The sequence below is a fragment of the Ictalurus furcatus genome, chromosome 19 (genome assembly GCF_023375685.1).
Source record: "Ictalurus furcatus strain D&B chromosome 19, Billie_1.0, whole genome shotgun sequence".
NCBI classification, from domain to species: Eukaryota; Metazoa; Chordata; class Actinopteri; order Siluriformes; family Ictaluridae; genus Ictalurus; species Ictalurus furcatus.
Window position 1 is genome coordinate 198294 of NC_071273.1, and position 26707 is coordinate 225000.

Sequence of the window (26707 nt, forward strand, 5' to 3'; positions counted from 1 at the left end):
CTGGATATTTGAATCTGTTTGACTTGTTCTGTTTACATTTGTAAATTTATAAGTAAAACAATTGATCAAGTCTTTCATATGGAAAAATGGGTTGTTATTTATTTGGTTGAACTTGCTAATGTAAGTTAGGAAAATAAGCCACATTAAGTTAAATGAACTTGAATTTTAGTACAGATAGCTTGAAAAAAGTTCACCTTACTTTTATAACAGTATTTCAACTGTACTCGGGAAGTCTGCATTACTTGAAAGAGTAGTTGGGTCAATTATTTAATTATGTCAACAAAACTTTAAGTTGAAATTACTTATTTTACATAAATATAACTTAACTAAGTCAAAGTAAAAAGACAACTCAATAAGTTAAGTTGCGTGAACAAATTTATTTATTTATTTATTTATTTATTTATTTATTTTACAGCGTATGCAATGGGGCCTTCACTACACCAAGTTCAATACCCTGAACTAGAACATCTACACCACAGGTAGAGTGCTCAGACAAAGGAAGGACACCTTCCAACATAAAGGACTGAGCGGCTCCGGGGTCTCTCAGAATACACAGTGGTTTACGGTCAGAGAGCAAAACTACGCCATCCAGAATAAAAGGTTCAAATATCAACTGAGGAAAGTGAATGCAAAATGTCAGTGTTGTCGTTGTACCTGCACTAAAACCACACTCTTGGGACTGTTTTGTGGTTTCCGTCGATTTTTGCATATTAAAACGGGACAAGCAGCAATGAGGTGACCAGATTCGCGACAGTAAAAACATTCACGGGACTCACTAGCACTTTTAGATGCGCTCACAGGAGCGTTGGAGCTGTAGCTGCGATCAGATATATCACGACGCGGAGGGGAGAATACAGTTTTGTGCATGAGCACAAACTCATCAGCCAAAACGGCAGCATCAGCGAGTGAAGGGACTTTTTGCTCATTCAAATAAACCACAAGTTTGTCAGAAATACAGGTCTTAAATTCTTCCAGCAGGATCAATTCTTTTAACTGATCTAAAGTAACGACCTTATCTGCGGCGCACCGCTTATCAAAGAACGCAGACTTTTCACGCGCGAACTCAACATATGTTTGGCCGGCGGTTTTGGCATGCTTTCGAAATTTCTGCTGGTAAGCTTCAGGGACAAGTTCATATGCCCATAACACATCTGATTTAACTGGCTCATACTCCAAGCTTTGTTCCACCGTTAGAGCAGAACATACTTCTTGAGCTTTTCCCACAAACTTGCACTGTAGCAATAAAAACCAAATATTTCTAGGCTCAAACACAGGGAAATAGGTGTCCACCTCACTTTCCCTAAACACAGGAACTAAAGCAATGTGTTTACTAACATCAAAACCAGCAGGACTCACAGACGAGGTGCCACGAGGCGCAAGCTCTAGCACAGGCGATGGCTGATGAACAGGTAGAGGAAGCGCAGGTGCAGGACCTCCAGCACCTTAAGCTTTATCTCCTTCTTGGTTTCCAGCTCCAGTGTGTGGAACTGTAGCTGAGCTTCATACTGCTGATGACAAGGTCAAGTTTCTTCAGTTGCAGTGCGAGCATGGGTTCCTCTAATGGAGAGTCTACGACCTATGCGCGTCGGTTCCTCGGGCTTGGCCCCAGCCTCCACTGCAGCCAAATCCTCGGAACCACTGACCGGTGATGCAACACCCGCCTCGGTAGGCTCAAGCATGACTCGCTGTTTTACAAGCTCCTCATACAGCAGCTTTTTGCTGCTGTATTACGCGCGTAAACGACAACTCCGTCTAATAGACACAAAGGCTCTTTTAAGAGCCACTTCATCGTCTCAGAAAACGGCTATTTTTATTTCTTCGGTGGTTTAAATATTAGAACGTGGTACAGAGAAAAGGACATGATTATTATCATATATATGCGTGTGTAAATGATGTACAAGGCTTTCTATTAACATTAAAAAAAGGATAGTTATTAATTTTGCATTTTTATGACATAGTGCTATAGAAATAGTTCCACATGTAGTGCCTTTTTGGGAACGAGACACAAAAAATGGCCGATTTTGTAAAGATTAATCTGCATGCATTATCTATAATATCATTTCTAGTAGTCTATAGCTGAACCAGAAAAGTGTACATACTTGATATAACACACAATCCTCAAGCTACAATTATTTTACTGCTCAAAACAAGTGGTTTATGGAAGGGTTGGGAGGGTAAACTAAAATATTAGGTGCCACAAGTGTACCTCTGCCATCATTCATACATTTGTATGGCCATATGAAATTAAAAATAACCTTATATGTCCATGGGCATTGTTTCGACTCAGGACAGCAGTCATTTACTGCTATTGTCAAGCAGCTGTTTGACGCCGTACACAAAACGCTTCATATAGATGCATTCGCTGAGAGTGGACTAACGCTTGAGGGGCAGGAATTTGGCCAATAGTTGCTGCAAGTCATTTATAATCGACCAATTGGTGTGCAAGAAGGTGGGGAATACAGAGAAGGGTTAAAAGCTTGGAGTCAACACTCCGCTACACGCTAGATAGAGTGGCTCCACTCAAAAGGAAAATAATTAGAGAAAAAAAAAATTAGCACCCTGGTATAACGATCAAACGCGAACCTTAAAACAGACAACTCGACAATTAGAACGTAAACGGCGTAAAACCAGACTGGTGATATTTCAAACAGCATGGAAGGAGAGCCTACTGAAATATAGGAAATCTCTTAGCGATGCTAGAAAAATCTATCTCTCTACCTTAATAGGAGACAACAAAAACAATTCTAGATTCCTTTTCAACACAGTAGCAAAATTAACTAGGAATAAAACCACTACAGAGAGAAACACTCAATCATTACATAGCAGTGAAGATTTCATGAAATTTTTCATTGATAAGGCTGAAAATATTAGACGTGAAATACAGGCCATTAAATTAAAACCGGACAGTACTGTAACAAACCCATTACATGACAATGTAGCAATATCAGATCAATGTTTAGTGTTTTGCTCCGCTTAGAGAGACCGAACTAGCTACATTAATCTCTTCAGCCAATTCATCAACTTGCATACTAGATCCCGTACCTACATGTTTGTTTAAACAGATTTGTCCAGGAGTAATTGAACCACTTCTAAATATAATCAATTCTTCCCTAAGCACTGGCTATGTACCTAAATCACTTAAATTAGCAGTTATTAAACCCTTGATTAAAAAACCTGATCTTGACCCGTCTCAATTGTCCAGCTATAGACCAATATCAAATCTCCCCTTCATCTCTAAGATTTTAGAAAAGGTTGTAGCAAAGCAGTTATGCTCGTACTTAGATAGGAATAACATTCATGAAATGTATCAGTCAGGGTTTAGACCTCATCATAACACAGAGACAGCGTTAGTTAAAGTAGTAAACGACCTTCTACTGACCTCTGATCAGAGTTGTGTCTCTCTGCTTGTGTTACTTGACCTTAGTGCAGCTTTTGATACTATAGATCACACTATTCTCCTTGATAGATTAGAAAATGTTGTTGGTATTAAGGGAACAGTCCTCTCCTGGCTCAGGTCTTATCTGACCGATCGTTATCAGTTCGTAGATGTAAATGGTGATTTCTCCATGCGTACTGAAGTTATTTTTGGAGTTCCACAGGGTTCTGTTTTAGGCCCACTGCTCTTTACTTTATATATGCTACCCCTAGGTCAAATTATTCGTAAACATGGAATTAGCTTCCACTGTTATGCTGATGATACACAGCTGTATGTTTCAGCGAAGCCAGAGGACAGACAGAAGCTTAGTAAAGTTGAGGATTGTGTAAAGGACATTAGACGTTGGATGTTAACTAACTTCCTTCTACTTAATTCTGATAAAACAGAAATACTTTTATTAGGCCCACGTGTAGCTAGAAGTAATCTTTCTGATCACATGGTTACTCTGGATGGTCTTTCTGTTTCATCATGTGCAGCAGTTAAAGACCTTGGAGTGATTATTGACTCCAGCCTATCATTTGATGCTCATGTAGATAATATTACTAGGATAGCTTTCTTTCATCTCAGAAATATTTCTAAAATAAGAAACATATTGTCACTACATGATGCGGAAATACTAGTTCATGCATTCGTCACCTCTAGATTAGATTACTGTAATGCCTTACTGTCTGGATGTTCCAGTAGGAATATAAATAAGCTCCAGTTAGTCCAGAATGCAGCTGCTAGAGTCCTAACTAGAACTAGAAGGTACGACCATATCACACCGATATTATCAATACTGCATTGGCTCCCAGTAAAATCTCGCATTAACTATAAAATACTTTTATTAACCTATAAAGCACTAAATGGTCTCGCGCCACAATATCTAAGCGACCTTTTGGTTTTATATAATCCGCCACGCCTACTTAGATCAAAAGATGCAGGCTATTTGACGGTACCTCGAATAGTGAAGGCTACAGCAGGGGGAAGAGCTTTCGCTTATAGAGCCCCACAGTTATGGAACAGTCTTCCTATTAGTGTTCGGGACTCAGACACAGTCTCAGTGTTTAAGTCTAGGCTTAAAACGTATTTGTTTACTCAAGCCTACCCTGACTAGATTCTGTTCTACTACTTCGCAGTCATAATTATCTTTTTTCTCCCTCTCTCCTTTCGCCGAGCCCCACATGAATTTATGGAGATACTAGAGATCCAGATCCTTTCTGCCTCTGGATGGAGCTCAAATCTTCTCTAATTCCAGACTGCTGGGACTACGGCTGCTCCTAAGGCCATACAGACTTCATATAAATCCATAATGAACTTTTTCACACTATCTGTTGTTACCCAGATGAGGATGGGTTCCCTTCTGAGTCTGGTTCCTCTCAAGGTTTCTTCCTCTTAAAACATCTTAGGGAGTTTTTCCTTGCCACCGTCGCCACTCAGTGGCTTGCTCAGTTGGGATAAATTCGCACCTTTAATATCTGTATACCATGTTGATATTTCTGTAAAGCTGCTTTGAGACAATGTCTATTGTAAAAAGCGCTATACAAATAAAATTGAATTGAATTGAATGTGTGTGTGAGAGAGTGTGTGTGCGTGTGAGAGAGAGAGAGAGTGTGTGTGTGTGTGAGAGAGGGAGAGCGTGTGTGAGAGAGAGTGTATGTGTGAGAGAGAGTGTGTGTGTGTGTGTGTGTGTGAGAGAGTGTGTGTGTCTGTGTGTGTGTGTGTGTGTGTGTGTGTGTGTGAGAGAGAGAGAGAGAGAGAGAGAGAGAGAGAGAGAGAGAGAGTGAGTGAGTGAGTGAGTTTGTAATTATCACTTCATGGGGACATCATCATGTTTACACAGCAACCTCATGGGGACCAAAAACATTATGGGGACAAAAATCCACGTCCTCACAGGGGTGATGCATTGAAAAGTGTTGAGGAGGCTGTAAATAGATGCCTCATAAATTTTTATCTTTGGCATATAACGCATGATCTGGACAAACTGTGTGTGTGATCGGTTTGGTCTATGTCTCCCCCTTTAGTCTGGAACCGGTATTTATTGGGGGAGGGGCTTGGCCAACCACTTCACACACTCTGCAAGTCTAATTTATGCAAATTATGGTACCACCCACTTAGTAAAGGACTGTGGCTAATCTGCATATGCACATTAGCTCTATTACCTATTAGCGGATTAAAAAGGTTTAAAACAAAGAGGTAATATTTTTAAAGTTTTGTTCAACTAGGCATTAATATTGATATTTGATTACAAGTTAAAATTAACAGAAAATGTAAGTGTACAAAAAGTGACTGGTAAGTTAAAAGCCTAATTAGACTGTTAGAAGGTTAGAATGTTAGCATAAGATAAACATTAATAAGTTAGAACAGATAGTTATCATGTTTTCCAAATAATTATAAGTCTTAATAGTAATTAAAGTTTCAGTTTTTAAATTTTCGCACAGTGAAATTACGCTTTTTTAAAATCTCTAAACAGTAAAACGAAATCCTTAAGTTGAGTTATGGCGGAGTGTAGTTTTTTTTGACTGCACTAATAGTTCGTAAACACCACACAGGAAGTAGGAAAAGAACTACATTTCCTATCTGCCCTGGCTGTCACAGGCTAATAGCACCAGCTGCTTTCCATTGCCCTAAGGAGTGATTGCTGCGACAAGACCAAATTCAACGAAAGGTAAGTTATTATTATAATTTTTTGCAGTTTATAAGTTTGTAATTTTATTTCCCTGCTTTAAGACTTTATTTATAATTGAATCACAATATTAAAGTAATTGTTATGCTAGCGGACTTTACTAGCCAGAGTTAGCACACACTTTAACCAATCCAGCACATTAGTAAGTACAATAAGTTAATAAAATGAAGTTAATATATTAAATAGGCTTTGGTAGTTGGCATGTCATGTGAATATTTAGTGTTATACCGACTTCTTTAACTAGCTTCACCATGTAACGGATAGTTAGGTTATAAATATCAGAGTCAGGCTTCCTAAATAGTTATCGATCTGAGCGCTGGATTGAGTTTAAAGCCTCTGAAATCGAGGACAGGGTGGACAGTAGTCTGGACCGAGCCGAGCTCATTAGTTCCAGTTATTAGTTTGTTATGAATCTGTAAAGCGCTGGGCGGTGGTGTGATGTGCTTCGATGTTGTAACTACAGCGCGCTCCTTTTATTCTGCGTCTCTAAACACCGCAGCTGAGCTGTGATCTGTGTGTAGAACAGGTTTTCACTCAGCAAAGTTATTAGCAAGCACGGATATGGTTATTTTCTTACTCAGAACATCACTAGGGACTGAAAATCTCAATATATTAACGTTTTCTTTAGAGGTAAAATGGCACGAAGGTGGAAGAAGAATAATTATAACTAGACCAGTACATTTCCTGAAGAAAATGTGAGCGGTGCTTGCCATGGTGAAATCGGGACAGGGCGCCAATACATTCAAGAGCCGCCCGCGTAGGGTGCCAATACTTTCGAGAGCCCGACAGATATGGCACCAGCACTGTTAGAGCCGGCTGTGTAGTGCGCCAATACTTTTTAGAGCCGACCGTCAAGGGCGCCAGTACTTTTGAGAGCTGGCCGTGCAGAGTGTCTATACTTTTGAGAGCCGGCCAGATCGTGTGCCAATACTTCTGAGAGCCGAACAGATCGTGTGCCAATACATTTTAGAGCCGAACGTGTACTGAGGCAATACTTTTACAGCTTTCTGTTTAGAGGGCCAATACTTTCACAACTCAATGAAAGTCTATGGGAAATTTTCCGACTTTGAGCTTCCGTACTGGGAATGCCGACATTCCAATCACTTCCAAAAGTCATAGCACACCTCTCCTCAATAAGCTGATCGATTCGACACCTCACCCATCGATCTCCGACAAACAGTGCGAGACTAGTTACATGCCGAAAAAAAAGTGGAAGAAGAAGAATAATAATTATAACTAGACCAGTTCATTTCCTGAAGAAAGTGTGAGTGGTGCTTGCAGTGGCGAAACAGGGACGGGCCTCAATACTTTCGAGAGCTGGACAGATAGGGCGCCAGCATTGTTAGAGCCGACCGTGTAGTGCGCCAATATTTTTTAGAGCCGACCGTCATGGGCGCCAGTACTTTTGAGAGCTGGCCATGCGGGGTGCCAATACTTTTGAGCGCCGGCCGGATAGGGTGCCAATATTTCTGAGAGCCAAACAGATCATGTGCCAATACATTCTAGAGCCGAACGTGTACGGATGAAAAATTTTTAGAGCTTTCTCCTTAGAGGGCCAATACTTTCGAAACTCAATGCAAGTCTATGGGAAATTTTCTGATTTTGAGCTTCCGTAGCGGGAATTCCGGCATTCCGATCGCTTATAAAAGTCAGAGCACACATCTCCTCAATAAGCCGATCGATTCGACACCTCACCCATCGATCTCCGACAAACGGTGCGGGACTAGTTACGCGCCGAAAAAAACGTGGAAGAAGAAGAATAATTATTATAATAATAACTAGAACGGTACATTTTCTGAAGAAAATGTGAGTGGTGCTTGTGTGGCAAAATTCAGATCGGGCGCCAATACTTTTGAGAGCCGACAGCGTAGGGCGCCAATACTTTCGAGAGTCGGACGAATAGGTTGCTAGAGGGGTTTACCATGATGCTCGCATGTTTTAGCATCATGCTCGCATGTTTTAGCATCATGCTCGCATGTTTTAGCATCATGCTGGCATGTTGCTAGCATGTGTTAGCACTATACTGGCCGTGCGGGGTCCCAATACTTCTGAGCGCCGGCCGGAGAGTAGTAATAATTATAATAATAATAATAAGTATTGGGAACAATAACAAAGGAACAATAGTAGTGCTTTTCAAGCACCACTAATTAAATGATCCATAGAATTAACCTGCATAAAAAATGACGATGTCTGCATAGTTTTTCTTCAAAGTGTACTTTCATTGTACTTGAAAATTGCAGTTGTAAAGTATTTGTCCACTTAAACATTTACATCTGACCGTTAACAATAAAAATTCTGTGCAGAGCTATCATATTTGTAGAATTTGATGTCGAATATTCGGTCACTGAATACTTCTCTCTTTCTCTCGTTGTGTATTGAGTATTGATGCTGCAAAAGAAGACGGATCTTTTGGTAGGCTGCTTAATGATGACCACAAGCACCCAAATTGCAGAATGCAGAAGACTGAAGTGGATGGAAGCCCACATCTTGGTCTGTTTGCTTTAACAGACTTTAAAGAAGGTGATGAAATTACCTACAATTACGGAGGAGGAGACTGGCCTTGGTGTAGCAAGGTATGCAGGGTATCTCCCTCTCTGTTTTCACAATTTAAAAATTATTAAAAGATAAACATTGTCTTATCCGGCAGTGTTGCAATTCATTTTTGTTGCACAACTAATTTTGTGCTTGTGCATTAACAATAAAATTAGACATTAATGTTCATCTGATCTGCTTCAGGTATTTTACTGCCACGTTTAAGCATTAACTACAAAACATGTGTCTGAATGCATCGTAATTATCACAAAGTCTTCCAAAGTATCCTATATCTAACCCTGAAATCATAAACTTAATTCCTATAGTGAAATAATTATTGTTTTTGTCGTATTGAACAGCATATTTGCTTTCTGTTGCATATTCCTCTTTTAGATTTTCCAAATGTCTATTAAATATGCAGATTATGGAGGAGGACACTGCTGAGAGCAATGGCCAGGAGAAACAGCAGCCATCACAGTCTGCACCTTTTCTGGATCATAAATATCAGAATTGTGTAGTTTGCTGGCACTTTTAATCCTGCCTTTCAATCACACCTCTCCATAATTTCCAACAAAAGCATCCCCTGGGACTTAGTAGGTTCCCTACTGCATCTTCTCCAAGAAAACTGAGTACTCTTAGTTACTATTTGGTACATATGCACAAACTGCAGTCAGAGTTTTCATTCTTGAGACGTGAAATCTAAGTTCCAGTCTGTAAGTTGCCGGACAGTAATTTCTGTTGGGTGTAAGGGTGTGTGTTTGCTATGTAACTAATGTTTATTCTTACATTTAGGTAAAACATCTACTCTGAAAAAGAGGAAGGCTCGGGAAGGAAATGAGGTCCATGCAGTGGAGAGACAAATGAAGACCTTCATCATGTCATGTCGTGACCCAGGGAAGTTGGTCTGTGAAAACTGCATTAGATCTGAGTCTTTATATCTTAAATATAGAGACTGGCAAAGTGTCAAATTCTATGTCTATAACTGCACTGTAGCTTACAAAAGAGAGATAAACAAAGATTAAATAACACTTTGATAGTAACACTGTACATCTATATTACAGATACTGTACATCATAACATCTGTAGTAATGCTTTAATAATAAGTTACGTTACACCTCTAGCCTTTTACTTTGTAATGAACCACTCAGCATTTACTTCATCATAAACTAATCAGGAACAAATCAGGCATTTAAAATATCCATTAGAATCTTTACCTACACCGTTATATTGAATTAGATCAAATTGGTTTGGGCCGCCTTCTTCCAGTGGGTCCTTATGCAGTTGGCTGACAAGTTCATGAGTAAGCCTATTGGGCAATAAAAGCTTCAGTGTGCTACCCATTTACATGTTTAGACTGCCTGGAATCAAAATTAGCTACCTCAACATATATTATTAAGTTGTTACTGTCACTTTTTAGCTTAGTCAGTTAAGTGGATATAGAATAAAGAAAAAAATTGTGTTTATGGCATTTGGTTGTGTGTCTGTGTTTGGCTAGTATCTTTATTTTTCTCAATATGTTTAACTTTGAGCTGGCTATATGTAGTAAGCAGAAGTGTTATGTCAAACTTAAATGAGTCCAAGTTCATTCATGGCACATGTGAGCTTAGTAGTTCTGCACTTTAATGGGCAAATATTTGTTGTCTTTTACAGTAAAGAAGCTCAAGACTCAAGTTGTCTTTATAATGTTGAATAGACAGGGTTTTTTCATCTGACTGACAATTTTTCACTTGATTAGAGATCTAGACCAATAAACAAATCCTTCATGTAGCTAAAATATCAAAAGGATGAGTTTCTTTGTCATTTTGACTTGCCAAAATGACTGGGGATAATGTTAATTTGTGATGCATGCCTGTGATAAATAAGTGAGGTTCAGTACAGCTAGCACCTCTACTTTCTATTCCACAAAAAAATTGTATACTTTGGAGCAGGAAATGAAAAGCTTCTTAGAATTATAGCCTCAAAACTAATAATAGCACTGGTACCACCTTCCTTAACAAGTTCCTAGGTTTCTCAAAGGGTTCCTCTGTTGGAAATTGAAAGCTCCCAAAAAATGTAGTCTGTTATCTATTACGTGCAGATATTGAAATTTCTGTAAGAGAGCTTTTTGATAACCAAACTTTCACTGATTGCATATTTCACAAATAAGGCTAAGAGTCCTTAGTATAAACAATTAAGAACAACTGTTCAATTTAATTTCATGAGAAGCTTAAACCTTCAAATAGAGAAAATACACATCATATCTGCTTTACAGACAGCCCTCTAAATTAGACATACTTAGTTTGTAATTTTGTATAAATAATTATAGAGTTAAATTGACAACTTTGTTTTTTAAAACCATGTCCCATTGTTGTCATATAAACTACCTGATCTGTGTGTATGCAGATCTGTCTATCTAGTGATGTCTATCTAGTGATGTCCCCCCTACAACATGAAAACCAGTTAATTTTCTGTGTATGCAAATTAGCTGTAAGGTGATGTCCCCACTACAACATGAAAACCAGCTAATTTGCTGTGTATGCAAATTAGGTCCCCATTAATGATGAGTTCTTGTTATGTCCACATTAGGTGTGAAAAAACCAAGCACAGAAATTTTGTGATGTAAATCCAGAATTTGAGATGATATGTGTTCTCAGGCTTAAATTATACATGCCTGATTTTTTTCACATCTGTAGGACCTCAGGAAAGTGGTGTCCCCACAATACATGGGTGGGACTACTGACCCCAGAATGTTCTAATTACAAGAATGTGTGTGTGTGTGTGTGAGTGTGTGTGTGAGTGTGTGTGTTAAAGGTACAGGAGCAGTCTGGCTGTGCAGCTACAGTAAATGTTAATAATAATAATAATAATAGGACGTTATTTAAAAGCTCATACAGCTGATGTGATTTTTATTTAGTAGTTAATTTAACATGCTATGCTAACATGTAAACAATAAGATAATATTACCTGACGTACATTTTACACTCAATATTGTCTGTTTCTGTTCTATTTCACCAACAAAAATATTTCCAAACAAAGCCACAGCAGGTCCTGCTCCTTTTTCCTCCTAATTCCCTCATTTCTCCATGCTGGGATTAATAAAGTGTTATCTTATCTCATCTTTTGTTCAAATGGGAGATTTCTTATTTATTTTATTTATTTTATTTATTTTGTTTATTTTTAAATAGGAGACTTTTTAATACTTTTATTAAAAAATGGCTTCATGTTTCAATTATAATGAAGCATTTGTTCAAACAAAAATGTTTTCAGTCCTTTAAGGATCATTGTAACTGATGATATTATTATTATTATTATTATTATTATTATTATTATTATTATTAATAATAATAATGCTGATGTGGTGTCATGTCCTCTGATTTCTGTGTGAGACAAACGCACTCATATTTCTGTTACATGGGAAACTTTAGGGTTAGGGTGCATACATACCCTGCTTTAAATAAACAGCAGGAGATTGAGCACCAGTGACTTGACACCTACAGCTGACAAAGCTGCAAGCAGGGTTCATACCTGCACAAGAAAACCCCGTTGGATTTAGAGTCCGACGCCTCAAAGTAATTTAAGGAAACACTAGGCTATTCTACTGGAGCCGACGGACGTGTTTGTCCGTGTTAGACCCTTCTTCAACAACAACTTTGCAGTCTCGTTTATATTCTCAGGTTTCCGCACGTGGACGCCCTCTTCAGTACATTCACTTCAGTCAAGTAATTAGAGCCTTTACTAGTTTACATGAACACATTCGGACGACTTACTTTACGTCAAAGCATTTTCCTAGGATAGAAAATTTGTTTTGCACAAGCGTGTTTGATGAATGCCAAGGTGCTTTCTTGCTCATCTGAATAGAGTTCTCTCTGCATTACGACACAGTTTCATAACAGGCTTCAAGTTGCACAGGTGAAACCCCAGTGTAGTTCAAGTCCAGTGCCCTTTTCTCTCTGCAGTCGGCAAGAAAGTGCACACGAGTTAGTTGACACAGACCGTTGACATGCCTTGAGCAGGCTTCAAGTTGTGTAGGGGAGACCCCAGTGCATTCCAAGTCCAGTGCCATTTTCTCTTGGCCATCAGAGGAAGGGAGCATGAGACAAGACTTAAGTGCATTTCCTTGGTTCATTTATGTTCTGATGGTTTATGTTTTGATCATTTCAATGTGCCAACCTTCTTTACCAGCCGTAACCGCGATGGAGAATGAGACAAGTTTCCAAAGTGTCCTGTGTCTTTTCAAATGGCTTCATGTTTCAATTATAAGGAAGCATTTGTTCAAACAAAAATGTTTTCAGTCCTTTAAGGATCATTGTAACTGATGATGATATTATTATTATTAATAGTAATAATAATAATATTAATAATAATAATAGTGCTGATGTGGTGTCCTGTCCTCTGATTTGTGTGTGTGAGACAAACGCACTCACATTTCTGTTACATGGGAAACTGTAGCTGTATTATGGCTGTGTGTGTGTGTGTGTGATCAGTGTTCTGATATATCATCATTTCTCCCCCAGGTTGAGTTGGTGTTTTCTCACAGAGGAAAGCTGTAGAGTTCTGTCCTCAGTTCTCAGATCAAACTCCTCCAGACTGAGACACCTGAACCTGAGTATCAATAACCTGCAGGATTCAGGAGTGAAGTTGCTCTCTGCTGGACTGGAGAATCCACACTGTACACTGGAGACACTGAGGTACACACATACAAACACACACACACACACTGTACACTGGAGATACTGAGGTACACACACACAAACACACACACTCACATTTGAGTACACACAAACATCCAGTTTCCATCTGTGGTGATTGTAATTGTAGTGATATACAGTGCATCCAGAAATTATATACAGCGCTTCACTTTTTCCACATTTTGTTGTTACAGCCTTATTCCAAAATGGATTAAATTCATTATTTTCCTCAAAATTCTACTAACAATACCCCATAATGACAACGTGAAAGAAGTTTGTTTGAAATCTTTGCAAATTTATTAAAAATAAAAAACAAAAAAAGCACATGTACATAAGTATTCACAGTCTTTGCCATGACACTCAAAATTGAGGTCAGGTGCATCCTGTTTCCACTGATCATCCTTCAGATGTTTCTACAACTCGATTGGAGTCCACCTGTGGTAAATTCAGTTGATTGGACATGATTTGGAAAGGCACACACCTGTCTATATAAGGTCCCACAGTTAACAATGCATGTCAGAGCACAAACCAAGCCATGAAGTGCAAGGAATTGTCTGTAGATCGCCGAGACAGGATTGTATCGAGGCACAGATCTGGGGTACAGAAACATTTTTGCAGCGTTGAAGGTCCCAATGAGCACAGTGGCCTCCATCATCCGTAAATGGAGGAAGTCTGGAACCAGCAGGACTCTTCCTAGAGCTGGCCACCCGGCCAAACTGAGCGATCAGGGGAGAAGGGCCTTAGTCAGGGAGGTGACCAAAAACCCGATGGTCACTCTGACAGAGCTCCAGCGTGTCTCTGTGGAGAGAGGAGAACCTTCCAGAAGAACAACCATCTCTGAGGCACTCCACCAATCAGGTCTGTATGGTAGAGTGGCCAGACGGAAGCCACTCCTCAGTAAAAGGCACGTGACAGCCCCCCTGGAGTTTGCCAAAAGGCACCTGAAAGACTCTCAGACCATGATGAAACAAAGATTGAACTCTTTGGCCTGAATGGCAAGCGTCATGTCTGGAGGAAACCAGGCACCAGTCATCACCTGGCCAATACCATCCCTACAGTGAAGCATGGTGGTGGCAGCATCATGCTGTGGGGATGTTTTTCAATGGCAGGAACTGGGAGACTAGTCAGGATCGAGGGAAAGATGAATGCAGCAATGTACAGAGACATTCAATTCAATTTTTTCAATTCAATTTTATTTGTATAGCGCTTTTTACAATAGACATTGTCTCAAAGCAGATTTACAGAAATATCAACACGGTATACAGATATTAAAGGTGCGAATTTATCCCAACTGAGCAAGCCACTGAGTGGCGACGGTGGCAAGGAAAAACTCCCTAAGATGTTTTAAGAGGAAGAAACCTTGAGAGGAACCAGACTCAGAAGGAAACCCATCCTCATCTGGGTAACAACAGATAGTGTGAAAAATTTCATTATTGATTTATATGAAGTCTGTATGGCCTTAGGAGCAGCCGTAGTCCCAGCAGTCTGGAATTGGAGTAGATGAGAGCTCCATCCAGAGGCAGGACATCCGAAACGGATCAGGCAGGTCCGGAGATCAGAAAGGATCAGGATCTCTAGTATCTCCATAAAATCGTGTGTGGCTCGGCAGAAGGAGAGAGGAGAGAAAAGATTATTAGGACTGGGAATTAGCGTAATAGAAAGTCTAGTCAGGGTAGGCTTGAGTAAACAAATACGTTTTAAGAGTGGACTTAAACACTGAGACTGTGTCTGAGTCCCGAACACTAATAGGAAGACTGTTCCATAACTGTGGGGCTCTATAAGAGAAAACTCTTCCCCCTGCTGTAGCCTTCACTATTCGAGGTACCGTCAAATATCCTGCATCTTTTGATCTAAGTAGGCGTGGCGGATCATATAAAACCAAAAGGTCACTTAGATATTGTGGCGCAAGACCGTTTAGTGCTTTATAGGTTAATAATAGTATTTTATAATCAGTGTGAGATTCCACTGGGAGCCAATGCAGTGTGGATAAGATCGGGGTGATGTGGTCGTATCTTCTGGTTCTAGTTAGGACTCTAGCAGCTGCATTCTGGACTAACTGGAGCTTATTTATGCTCCTACTGGAACATCCAGACAGTAAGGCATTACAGTAAATAAAGTTCCTCTTTATTCAGAGAGAATAGCTGAGCTCCTGTTAACACACAAAGACACTGTGTGGTCCTACACACACACACACACACACACACACACACACACAGATATTAATAAATTAATAGATAATAATATTTTATAAAAATTTGACAAGAGGCAGTGATTCACACTGGAGAGGGGTGTGTGGGGGAGTAGCCCCCCAACAAAGGTGTTTATGTTAATGAGTCTGTTTGTTTGTTTTTTTTGGGGGGGGGGGGGGTGAAATACGTCTGAAAAGAGTATCAATGTTTAACATTGGGCATGTGTTTGTGTTACTGTGTGGCGTTATTTCGTTTGTGTAACCACGTTGTTAGAAAAGCATGATGTTTGAATGTGTACATATAGGAGTAGAATATTTGTTTGTGAAATAAATGAAAACAAATGTTGATTGTTTTTAGGGAGCCCGGTTTACCTTTGGATAAAAATTGTAGGAGGTAAAGCGTGTTTTTTTTTTTTTTTTTTTTTTTAAAGAATCTGTTTAAAAGAATCGTGTGTATTACATACATTCTAAACACAAACCTTTAGGATGTAAAAATGATTAAAAGAGCTGTTTAAAAAGAATCCGTATTACTAGGCTTCCAAAAAAACACATAAAAACTTTAGGAGGTAAAAATGGTTAAAAGAGATGTTAAAGTGTTGGCTAAAAGAATCTCCGTAATGTTTAAACTAGAAGGCAAAAAAAACGAATCACCTCTCTCTCTCTCTCTCTCTCTCTAAACCCCGCCCATACATACGTTTCAGACACACCTCTCTCTCTCTCTCTCTCTCTCTCTCTCTCTCTCTCTCTCTCTAAACCCCGCCCATACATACGTTTCAGACACACCTCTCTCTCTCTCTCTCTCTCTCTCTCTCTCTAAACCCCGCCCATACATACGTTTCAGACACACCTCTCTCTCTCTCTCACTCTCTCTCTCTCTCTAAACCCCGCCCATACATATGTTTCAGACACACCTCTCTCTCTCTAAACCCCGCCCATACATACATGTTTCAGACACCTCTCTCTCTAAACCCCGCCCATACATACATGTTTCAGACACACCTCTCTCTCTCTAAACCCCGCCCATACATACATGTTTCAGACACACCTCTCTCTCTCTCTAAACCCCGCCCATACATACATGTTTCAGACACACCTCTCTCTCTCTCTCTAAACCCCGCCCATACATACATGTTTCAGACACACCTCTCTCTCTCTCTCTCTAAACCCCGCCCATACATACGTTTCAGACACACCTCTCTCTCTCTCTCTCTCTCTCTCTCTAAACCCCGCCCATACATACATATTTCAGACACACCTCTCTCTCTCTCTAAACCCCGCCCATACATACATGTTTCAGACACACCTCTCCCTCTCTCTCTAAACCCCGCCCATTCATACATGTTTCAGACACACCTCTCTCTCTCTCTCTCTCTCTAAACCCCGCCCATACATGCATGTTTCAGACACACCTCTCTCTCTCTCTCTCTCTCTCTAAACCCCGCCCATACATACATGTTTCAGACACACCTCTCTCTCTCTCTCTCTCTCTAAACCCCGCCCATACATACATGTTTCAGACACACCTCTCTCTCTCTCTAAACCCCGTCCATACATGCATGTTTCAGACACACCTCTCTCTCTCTCTCTCTCTCTAAACCCCGCCCATACATACATGTTTCAGACACACCTCTCTCTCTCTCTAAACCCCGCCCATACATGCATGTTTCAGACACACCTCTCTCTCTCTCTCTCTCTCTAAACCCCGCCCATACATACATGTTTCAGACACACCTCTCTCTCTCTCTCTCTCTCTCTCTCTCTCTCTCTAAACCCCGCCCATACATACATGTTTCAGACACACCTCTCTCTCTCTCTAAACCCCGCCCATACATACATGTTTCAGACACACCTCTCTCTCTCTCTCTCTCTAAACCCCACCCATACATACATGTTTCAGACACACCTCTCTCTCTCTCTCTCTCTCTCTCTCTCTCTCTCTCTCTAAACCCCCGTCCATACACGTGTTTCACCGGTAGACAGTACTTTCTGTCAAACTGTCAGTCGAAGTAGTGTGCTAATTTATGATCTTTGTGTTTTCCTGAGCAACAGTTTGTAGGTAGTCTAATTTATGATCTTTGTGTTTTCCTGACCAACAGTTTGTAGGTAGTCTAATTTATGATCTTTGTGTTTTCCTGACCAACAGTTTGTAGGTAGTCTAATTTATGATCTTTGTGTTTTCCTGAGCAAGAGTTTTGTGTGGAGACACTTATTTTATGACCGGGGGTCGTGGTGTAATCCTATCAGTATGTTTATGATAATGAGTTGGTGTCTGGGGGTGTTAATGGCTTTACGATACCCCCAGGTAGGTGGACTCTATGTTTAAAAGTGGGGTCAGTTACACAGAAGTTTCTAAGATCTCGGCTGTGTACCAGTGTTTGCGCTGTGTAATTTAAACGAACCTGCAGCTTCTCATTTTAGCACCGCTAAAGTTTTATTTTTATTTTGAGGAATTCTTCAAAGAGGAGGTGGCTGTCTATCGTAACAGTAAGTGTTTTATTAGTGGTGCTTGAAAAGCACTACTATTGTTCTCTTGCATACTTAATAATAATAATAATAATAATAATAATATTATTCCACGTTTTTTTCGGCGTGTGACTAGTCCCGCACCGTTTGTCGGAGATCGACGGGTGAGGTGTCGAATTGATCAGCTTATTGAGCAGAGGTGTGCTATGACTTTTATAAGCGATCGGAATTCCGGAATTCCCGCTACGGAAGCTCAAATTCGGAAAATTTCCAATAGACTTGCATTGAGTTTCGAAAGTATTGGCCCTCTAAGGAGAAAGCTCTAAAAGTTTTGCCTCCGTACACGTTCAGCTCTAAAATGTATTGGCACACGATCTGTTCGGCTCTCAAAAGTATTGGCACCCTATCTGGTCGGCGCTCAAAAGTATTGGGACCCCGCACCGCCAGCTCTCAAAAGTACTGGCGCCCTTGATGGTCGGCTCTAAAAAGTATTGGCGCACTACACGGCCGGCTCTAACAATGCTGGCGCCCTATCTGTCCGGCTCTCGAAAGTATTGGCGCCCTACGCTGTCGGCTCTCGAAAATATTGGCGCCCTATTTGTCCAGCTTTAAAAGTATTAGCACCCTAAACGGCCAGTATAGTGCTAACACATGCTAGCAACATGCCAGCATGATGCTAAAACATGCTAGCATGATGCTAAAACATGCTAAAACATGTAAGCATGATGCTAAAACATGTAAGCATGATGCTAAAACATGCTAGCATGATGCTAAAACATGCTAAAACATGTAAGCATGATGCTAAAACATGTAAGCATGATGCTAAAACATGTTAGCACGATGTTACAACAAGCTAGCATGATGGAAAATGTGTTAGCATGATGCTAAAACATGCTAACATGATGTAAAACATGGTAGCATGATGCTAAAACAAGCTAGCATGATGGTAAAACATGTTAGCATGATGCTAAAACAAGCTAGCATGATGCTAAAACATGCTAGCATCATGCTAAAATGTGTTAGCATGATACTAAAACATGCTAGCATAATGCTAAAACATGTTAGCATAATGCTAACACGTGCTAAAACATGCTAGCATCATGCTAAAACCCTATAGCAACCTATCCATCCGGCTCTCGAAAGTATTGGTGCCCGATCCAAATTTTGCCAGTGCAAGCACCACTCACATTTTCTTCAGGAAATGTACCGGTCTAGTTATTATAATAATTATTATTCTTCTTCCACTTTTTTCGGCACGTAACTTCTCTTGCGTTTGTTGGAGATTGAAGGGTGAGGTGTCAAATTAATCGGCTTATTGAGGAGAGGTGTGCTATGACTTTTATAATGCGATCGGAATGCCGGAATTCCCGCTACGGAAGCTCAAAATCAGAAAATTCCCCATAGATTGCAGTGAGTTTCGAAAGTATTGGCCCTCTAAACAGAAAGCTCTAAAAGAATTGCCTCCGTACACATTTGGCTCTAAAATGTATTGGCACACGATCTGTTCAGCTCTCAGAAGTATTGGCACCCTATATGGCAGCCTCTCAAAAGTATTGGCACCCCACACGGTCTACTCTCAAAAGTACTGGCACCCTTGATGGTCAGCTCTAAAAGGTATTGGCGCACTACACGGCCAGCTCCAACAGTGCTTGCGCCCTATCTGTCCAGCTCTCAAAAGTATTGGCGCCCTTCGCCATGGGCTCTTGAAAGTATTGGCGCCCCATTCCTGTTTTGCCATGGCAAGCACCATCCACATTTTCTTCAGGAAATGTACCAGTCTAGTTATTATTATAATTAATGGTGCTTGAAAAGCACTACTATTGTTCTTCGGCCTACTTATTATTATTATTATTATTATTATTATTATTATTATTATTATAATTAATGGTGCTTGAAAAGCACTACTATTGTTATTCGGCAAACTTATTACAATTATAATTATTATTCTTCTTCCACTTTTTTTTCGGCGCGTAACTAGTCCCGCACTGTTTGTCGGAGATCGACGGGTGAGATGTCAAATTGTTCGGCTTATTGAGGAGAGGTGTGCTATGCATTACGGAAGTGATCGGAATGTCGGCATTCCCGGTACGGAAGCTCAAATTCGGAAAATTTCCCATAGACTTGCATTGAGTTGCGAAAGAATTGGCGCTCTACACCGCCAGCTCTAAATGAATTGTCTAAAACACGCCCGGCTCTAAAAAGTATTGGCAACCAATCTGTCCGGCTCTCAGAAGTATTGGCGCCCTATCTGGAATGCTCTCAAAAGTATTGGGACCCCACATGGCTGGCTCTCCAAAGTATTTCTGCCCTACACGGCCAGCTCTAAAAAGTATAGCTGCAATTCACAGCCGGCTCTCAAAAGTATTGGCGCCCTGTGCCTCCAGCTCTCAAAAGTACTGGCACCCTACGCCATCAGCTGTCAAAAGTATCGGCACTCTACGCTTCCGGCTATCGAAAGTATTGGCGCTTGATCCGAATTTTGCCATGGCAAGCAGCACACATTTTCTTCAGGAAATGTACTGGTCTAGTTTATTATTATGATTGTTGTTATGGGTGTGTGTCTGTCTTATTATTTCTGTGTCTGTGTTATTATTTCAGACATCAGATATTTCTCATCTATATTAAATGTTTTCTACACATTTGATCATTTTAGAAAATTTTAAAGGATTTTTACACGCACCCCTGCTCTCATCAGACGGATCCCCAGTTGGGAAACACTGGGTTAGTTACTCGTCTGACCAATGTGTTTAACTTACTCTCCATCATCACTTTTATTCTGAGTAACATTCATTATTCACACAAAAACTACTTACACACCAATCCTCACTAATATCAGGATACTCGCTCTCATTAAGGGAAAACCAGAAAAAATACATTTCTGCAGATATTTAAGTAAACTTACTCAGTGTATGAGTTCTGCTTCTTTATCTAATGATCTGCTGAGTGTTTCTACTTCCTGTTATTTTATTTTAGTTTATATATTTGTATAGAGCTCTGACAGTTGTTCGTGCACAGCTGAATGAAGTCACGAGATAATAAATGAAGGTAATGAAATGATAATGTGTGTGATGTAGATTTTACCAGACTGTTAATTCTGTTCTCTGTATTTGCAGCGTTTTCAGGCTTATACTTTCAGTATTTACAGGCCTTTGCTCGATGGATCAGAAAGCTGTCTGAAAACAAACCATATCTGTGTGTGTGTGTGTGTGTGTGTGTGTGTGTGTGTGTTTATTACCCTACCTCACTTCACCCTCCCCCTCTGCAGAATAAACGGTGAGGAAGTGAAAGTGAAAGTCAGTCTCCATTTTGTGTCGAGGGGAAAATACAGCATTTCAGGAGTAAAAACACAGTGAGTATCTACATCTAAAGCTATAATATATAAACACACTGAATGTACACTAGATGCAGAAGAGTTTTGTGGGTTTGTACTGAAGTTTGAATGTACACAGGTTGTTTTATGACTTGATACAGAGACTATTTCCTGTAAGTGAACTCTGTGCTGATACAGGGTTTGATTTAACACACCGATGTTGGAGTGAAGTAAACGTGTGTCCTGCTGTAATCTGGAGAAGGAGACATGACCTCCAACATGAGTGTGTCTGGAGAACAGGACTTAAAGAGAGACGAGAGGTGAGTTACTTTTCCATTCACCAGCCATAAACACACACCGTCTCATGGAACAGATCTGTATCTCTAAACACTCACTAGTTAACAGAGGAACTAGACTTTGGTTTAAGGTGTTTAATAGCAGTGAATATATCACTGATCTGATCTAAGAACTGTTTAGAGAAATCATTCGCTGAGAGAAGAGTAAAAAGGACTGTGTAATGTGGAGGAGAAGAGCAGCGTAGCTTTGAGTCCGTGAACTCTACAGGCTTTAAGACCCAGCGGAGTCAGTTATCTGTGATTGGGACTCCTGACATCAGTGTAATTCCTGAGGTATGGGGCGTGTCTCCTGTTTGAATAAGTGTGCAGACTGGAGCTGAATTAAAAAGATGGAATTATTGGTGTTTAATGACGAACACATTGTGTAACAGTGCTGAGACAGCAGAGTATTAATTATTGCTGATATTTCTGTTTAATTCTAGAATGATGGAGGGAAAGAGATCAGACTCACCAGAACCCAGCTGTGTGTCCATGAAGAGTGACCGGTCAATGGAGCATCCATTTCACTTCAGAGACGGAGCCAGTTCTCCTGATGTGAGGTCAGTACAGTGAGGTGTTTTACAGCAGTGTTCCACCTGATCAAACTCACTGGTCTCATTCTGAAGCCCTTCATGAGCTTTATCAGGTGTTGAAGCAGTAAAACACTAAACTGTGCAGTGCTGCAGCTCTCGGACTGGCGGTGAGGGAAACTGCTTTAAGAGTTCAGTCCAGTCTGCAGTCCCTGAGCTGGAGGGTCTGTGGTGCTACACAACAACATTTACACCTGGGACATTAATGACTAGATCACTATTTTATTCATGAACATGTTAGTGTCAGTGAGAAATCCTGAAATCAGTGTATTGTGTTAAGAGGATAGTGTAAATATCTGTCTCTGTATGTATTAGTGTGTGTTGTGCAGCTATGAATACATATAGTCTATATCACATCATGTGTTTTATTTCTTCACAGACCACAGCAGAAGAAATCAAACCTCAGCAGAAATCAGCTGGACTCCATATTCAAGGTGTGTGTCTTTTTAATGTGTGTAACTTGTGTGTGAGCAGGTTGCAGGTTTTTTATTTAAGATCATGACAATTTACAGGTTTATCGATGTGCAGCAGCATTGTGGGTAATCAGAAAGAATTTCAGCTGTAACTGTGGGAATAGAAAGAGACTTTTCTTCTTTTCATAAAATAAAAGCATCTCTCAGTGTGTAACATTATAATATTTAGATGTGTTCCTGTGTGTTTCTAACCAGGAGCTGGAACACAAAGTCATCACCCTGATAAAGAATGAGCTGAAGAGGTTTAGGAAGCTCCTGAGTCCAGATTACCCAGCATGCACTGAGAGGGAGGTGCAGGATGAGGAGGATCTGCACAGTGTCAGAGACGGAGCGCTGAAGATCACACTGCACGTCCTGAAGAACATGAACCACACAGATCTCGCTAACACACTGCACAGCAGTAAGAGCTCTGAGTCATGGCTTTATTCCATCAGGTTCACTTTAGAGAGAGGAAATAGTTTTAGATAGGAACACTTTTAGTTTGAAGTTCGAGTTTAGTATCATGTTCATCTGCTGCTTTTCTGTTCTGTTCATGGTCCAGTGTGTGGTGACTCTGTACAATGGTCCTGTTCCTTCAGGAATATTTACTACATGAATCAGGAATGAACAGCAGCATTTGGATTTTACATTTAATCCTGTGTTCAGTGATTTTACATTAAAACATCTTATTACTTTGTTTATTAGAACTCGCCTCTGTGTATCAGCCAAAGCTGAAATCCAGCCTGAGAGAGAAGTTTAAAAGAATTAATGAAGGAATCTCACAGCATGGAAGCTCAGCACTTCTGAATGAGATCTACACAGAGCTCTACATCACAGAGGGTTGGAGTGGAGACGTCAATAATGAACATGAGGTGAGACAGATTGAGACAGCGTCCAGGAGACCAGCAGCACAGGAGACACCCATCAAATGTAATGATCTCTTTAAAGACAAGTCCATCAGAAGTGTGCTGACTAAAGGAGTTGCTGGAATTGGAAAAACAGTCTCCGTGCAGAAGTTCATTCTGGACTGGACTGAAGGAAACGCAAATCAGGACGTCTTCTTCATGTTTCCACTTCCCTTTAGAGAGCTGAATCTGATGAAGCAGGAACATCTCAGTCTGATGGATCTTCTTCATCACTTTTTCCCTGAAATGAGAAAACTACAGTTAATAGACTCCTACAAAGTCCTGTTGATCTTTGATGGTCTGGATGAGTGTCGACTTCCTCTAAATTTCCAGAAGAATGAGAGATTGTGTGATGTGACAGAGTCAGCCTCAGTGGATGTGCTGCTGACGAACCTCATCAAGGGGAATCTGCTTCCCTCTGCTCTCCTCTGGATAACCTCTCGACCAGCAGCAGCCAATCAGATCCTTCGTGAGTGTGTAGACCAGGTAACAGAGGTACGAGGGTTCAGTGATCCTCAGAAAGAGGAGTACTTCAGGAAGAGGATCAGAGATCGGAGCCTGGCCAATAAAATCATCTCACACATGAAGTCTTCAAGAAGCCTCTACATCATGTGCCACATCCCAGTCTTCTGCTGGATCTCAGCCACTGTTCTAGAGAGAATGTTGCGTGAAGCAGAGAGTGGACAGATCCCCAAGACTCTGACTCAAATGTTCACACACTTCCTGATCTTTCAGATCAAACACAAGGACCAAAAGTACCATCAGAAGTGTGACCCTGATCCTCAGCAGACCAGAGCGAGTATCCTGGCACTGGGAAAACTGGCTTTCCAACAGCTGGAGAAAGGAAACCTGATCTTCTATGAGGAAGACCTGAGAGAGTGTGGCATTGATGTGAGAGAAGTGTCAGTGTACTCAGGAGTGTGTACCCAAATCTTCAGAGAGGAGTTTGGGCTTCACCTGGGGAAGGTGTTCAGCTTTGTACATCTGAGTGTTCAGGAGTTTCTGGCTGCTTTATACACATTTCTCTCCTTCATCAGCAGAAATGTAACAGAACAACCAACCACTGATCTGTCTGATCTTCTCAACAAGTCAGACATGTCTGATCTCCTCAGGACTGCAGTGGACAAGGCCTTACAGAGTGAGAACGGACACCTGGACCTGTTCCTCCGCTTCCTTCTGGGTCTCTCACTGGAGTCCAATCAGACTCTCTTACGAGGCTTAATGCCACAGACAGGAAGCAGCTCTCACAGCAAACAGGAAACAGTCGAGTACATCAAGGAGAAGATCAGGGAGAACCCATCTCCAGAGAAATCCATCAATCTGTTCCACTGTCTGAATGAACTGGATGATCGTTCTCTAGTGCAGGAAGTACAACGTTACCTGAACAGAAGAGATTACAGTCGTCTCAGTGGAAGCAGACTCTCTCCTGCTCAGTGGTCAGCTCTGGTGTTTGTGTTACTGAACTTGGATCAGGAGCTGGATGAGTTTAATTTGTGGAAATATGACCCATCAGAGGAATGTCTTCTGAAGCTGCTGCCAGTGGTCAAAGCCTCCAGAAGAGCTGAGTGAGTATTTTATTTATAAATGTATTACTGCATGGTTTATTATTTTAATGTAACACTGAACTGCACTGTTTGGATTAATGCTGGTTAATAATTACTCTAATCATCTTTAAACAAACCTCTGGTACTGTTACAGAAGAGTTTCACTTTTTACACCAACACGTTACGTCTGCACTGAGGGCGGGGCCATGTGGACAAAACCTTCTATCACCATTTATTACCTTTTCTCTAAAACTGATGAAGAAATGATCTCTACAGAATAACTGCATGTATTCATCACTGCTTTTTCATCATTTTGTGATCTAAACACCAGTGAAAGGCACTTTTTCTTTTCTCCTTTCATTTGAAAGTGACATTGAACAGAACTTCACAAACGAGAAGAAGAAAAACAGAACACTGTCACCATGGGAACAATATGAATACAGCATGTGACATTGGTGATATAGAGGATATAGGAAAATATCTATCAATAGACATGACTGATTATTCTATTTTCTGGTCCTATGATGTGTATCAGCGTATCACACCGCCCAATCTGCACTGAGGGACACGTGAGAGTGTCGTGGAAAACAATCTTTCCAACCTAAGTTAAACACTTCAGAGACAGAGGGTTTGTAGATGCCAAAGGTCATCAAACTTTATTGAAACAACAAAGTGAGACAGTCTGCAGAAAGTCTGAATTATACACACACACACGTCTTTATATACTTTTCTGAAGCAGTAAAATTATCCCTAGGCGGGGCATTAACCTCTTCTTTCTAAAAACAAACCAATCTCCATCGCCTTAATGAATTACTCATATGTATATGATACATTACATTTGTGGTGCATGCGTTGTCAGTTGGATTTTCCTAAAGGTTTTATTGGGACAAGGTCATTTTTTGCAGCGCATGCGTCTTGCGTTGAATTTTCTGAAAGGTTTCATCAGGACAGGATTTTTTCCCTGTCCCAGATTTCCCCCTTATACCTTAATGACCTTCTGGCTTTAGTCCCAGCCTGGTACACTTCATCCTGGAAGTCTGATCTGTTATTGTGACACTGGTATTGAAGCTTAAAGGGCTTTGATTGGAAACACAGTTCTGGTGAATGTCTAATTGCTCATTTATTGCCAGAGTAAAGCTGCTTTAGACAAAACACACGGTTCTTCTAACTCCGTTTACACAGGACATACAGAGATGCAGAAAAACACCTGATGTTCAGTAACACATAGACGTCTTCTAGCTCACTACACACTTACAACAGAACTTGATTAAAACTCTTCTGTGCTTTTTCACTTTCACACCGACCTTGTTTGGTTTGGACCGATCAGACTTTCTCTTTAGATTGGATCTGGTGTGGGATTAGTTTACAGGATGAAAGAGGATTGTCCTCGAGGACGGATTTCCAGTTAGCAAAAACATCATAATAATCCCTCTGTGCAGATCAAGGGATACGTCCTGTTTATAACTTTAATCCCTAACAAAAAATGTGTGAATATTTACCATAAACACACAAACAAACAAACAAATAAATAACGCATGCACTGTGTGAGACGGATTTCCAGTTAGCAAATTAACTCAACTTACTCCACACACACACACACACTCTCTCACTCACTCACAC

At 40.5% G+C, this 26707-nt stretch overlaps 1 protein-coding gene across 10 annotated transcripts in view; it reads left to right on the top strand.

The window, feature by feature from the left end:
- The first annotated feature begins 5704 nt into the window (after positions 1–5704).
- Positions 5705–26707, top strand: part of LOC128623036 (NLR family CARD domain-containing protein 3-like) — a 31196-nt gene continuing 10193 nt past the window's right edge. Inside the window, exons 1-11 of one of the 10 annotated variants that reach the window (XM_053649889.1) lie at positions 5893–6083; positions 8482–8674; positions 9027–9535; positions 13127–13300; positions 21217–21300; positions 21460–21581; positions 22040–22156; positions 22566–22620; positions 22855–23059; positions 23344–25108; positions 25242–26386. In XM_053649889.1, the coding sequence (XP_053505864.1) occupies positions 21529–21581; positions 22040–22156; positions 22566–22620; positions 22855–23059; positions 23344–25108; positions 25242–25368 (2322 nt within the window). In that variant the 5' untranslated portion in view covers positions 5893–6083; positions 8482–8674; positions 9027–9535; ... (1 more) ...; positions 21217–21300; positions 21460–21528 and the 3' untranslated portion in view covers positions 25369–26386. Of the gene's footprint in view, positions 6084–8481; positions 8675–9026; positions 9536–13126; positions 13301–20450; positions 20468–21216; positions 21301–21422; positions 21582–22039; positions 22157–22259; positions 22297–22565; positions 22621–22854; positions 23060–23343; positions 25109–25241; positions 26387–26707 lie in introns of those variants that run through there. The other 9 variants (XR_008388501.1, XR_008388498.1, XR_008388497.1 and 6 more) reach the window with 9 other exon arrangements.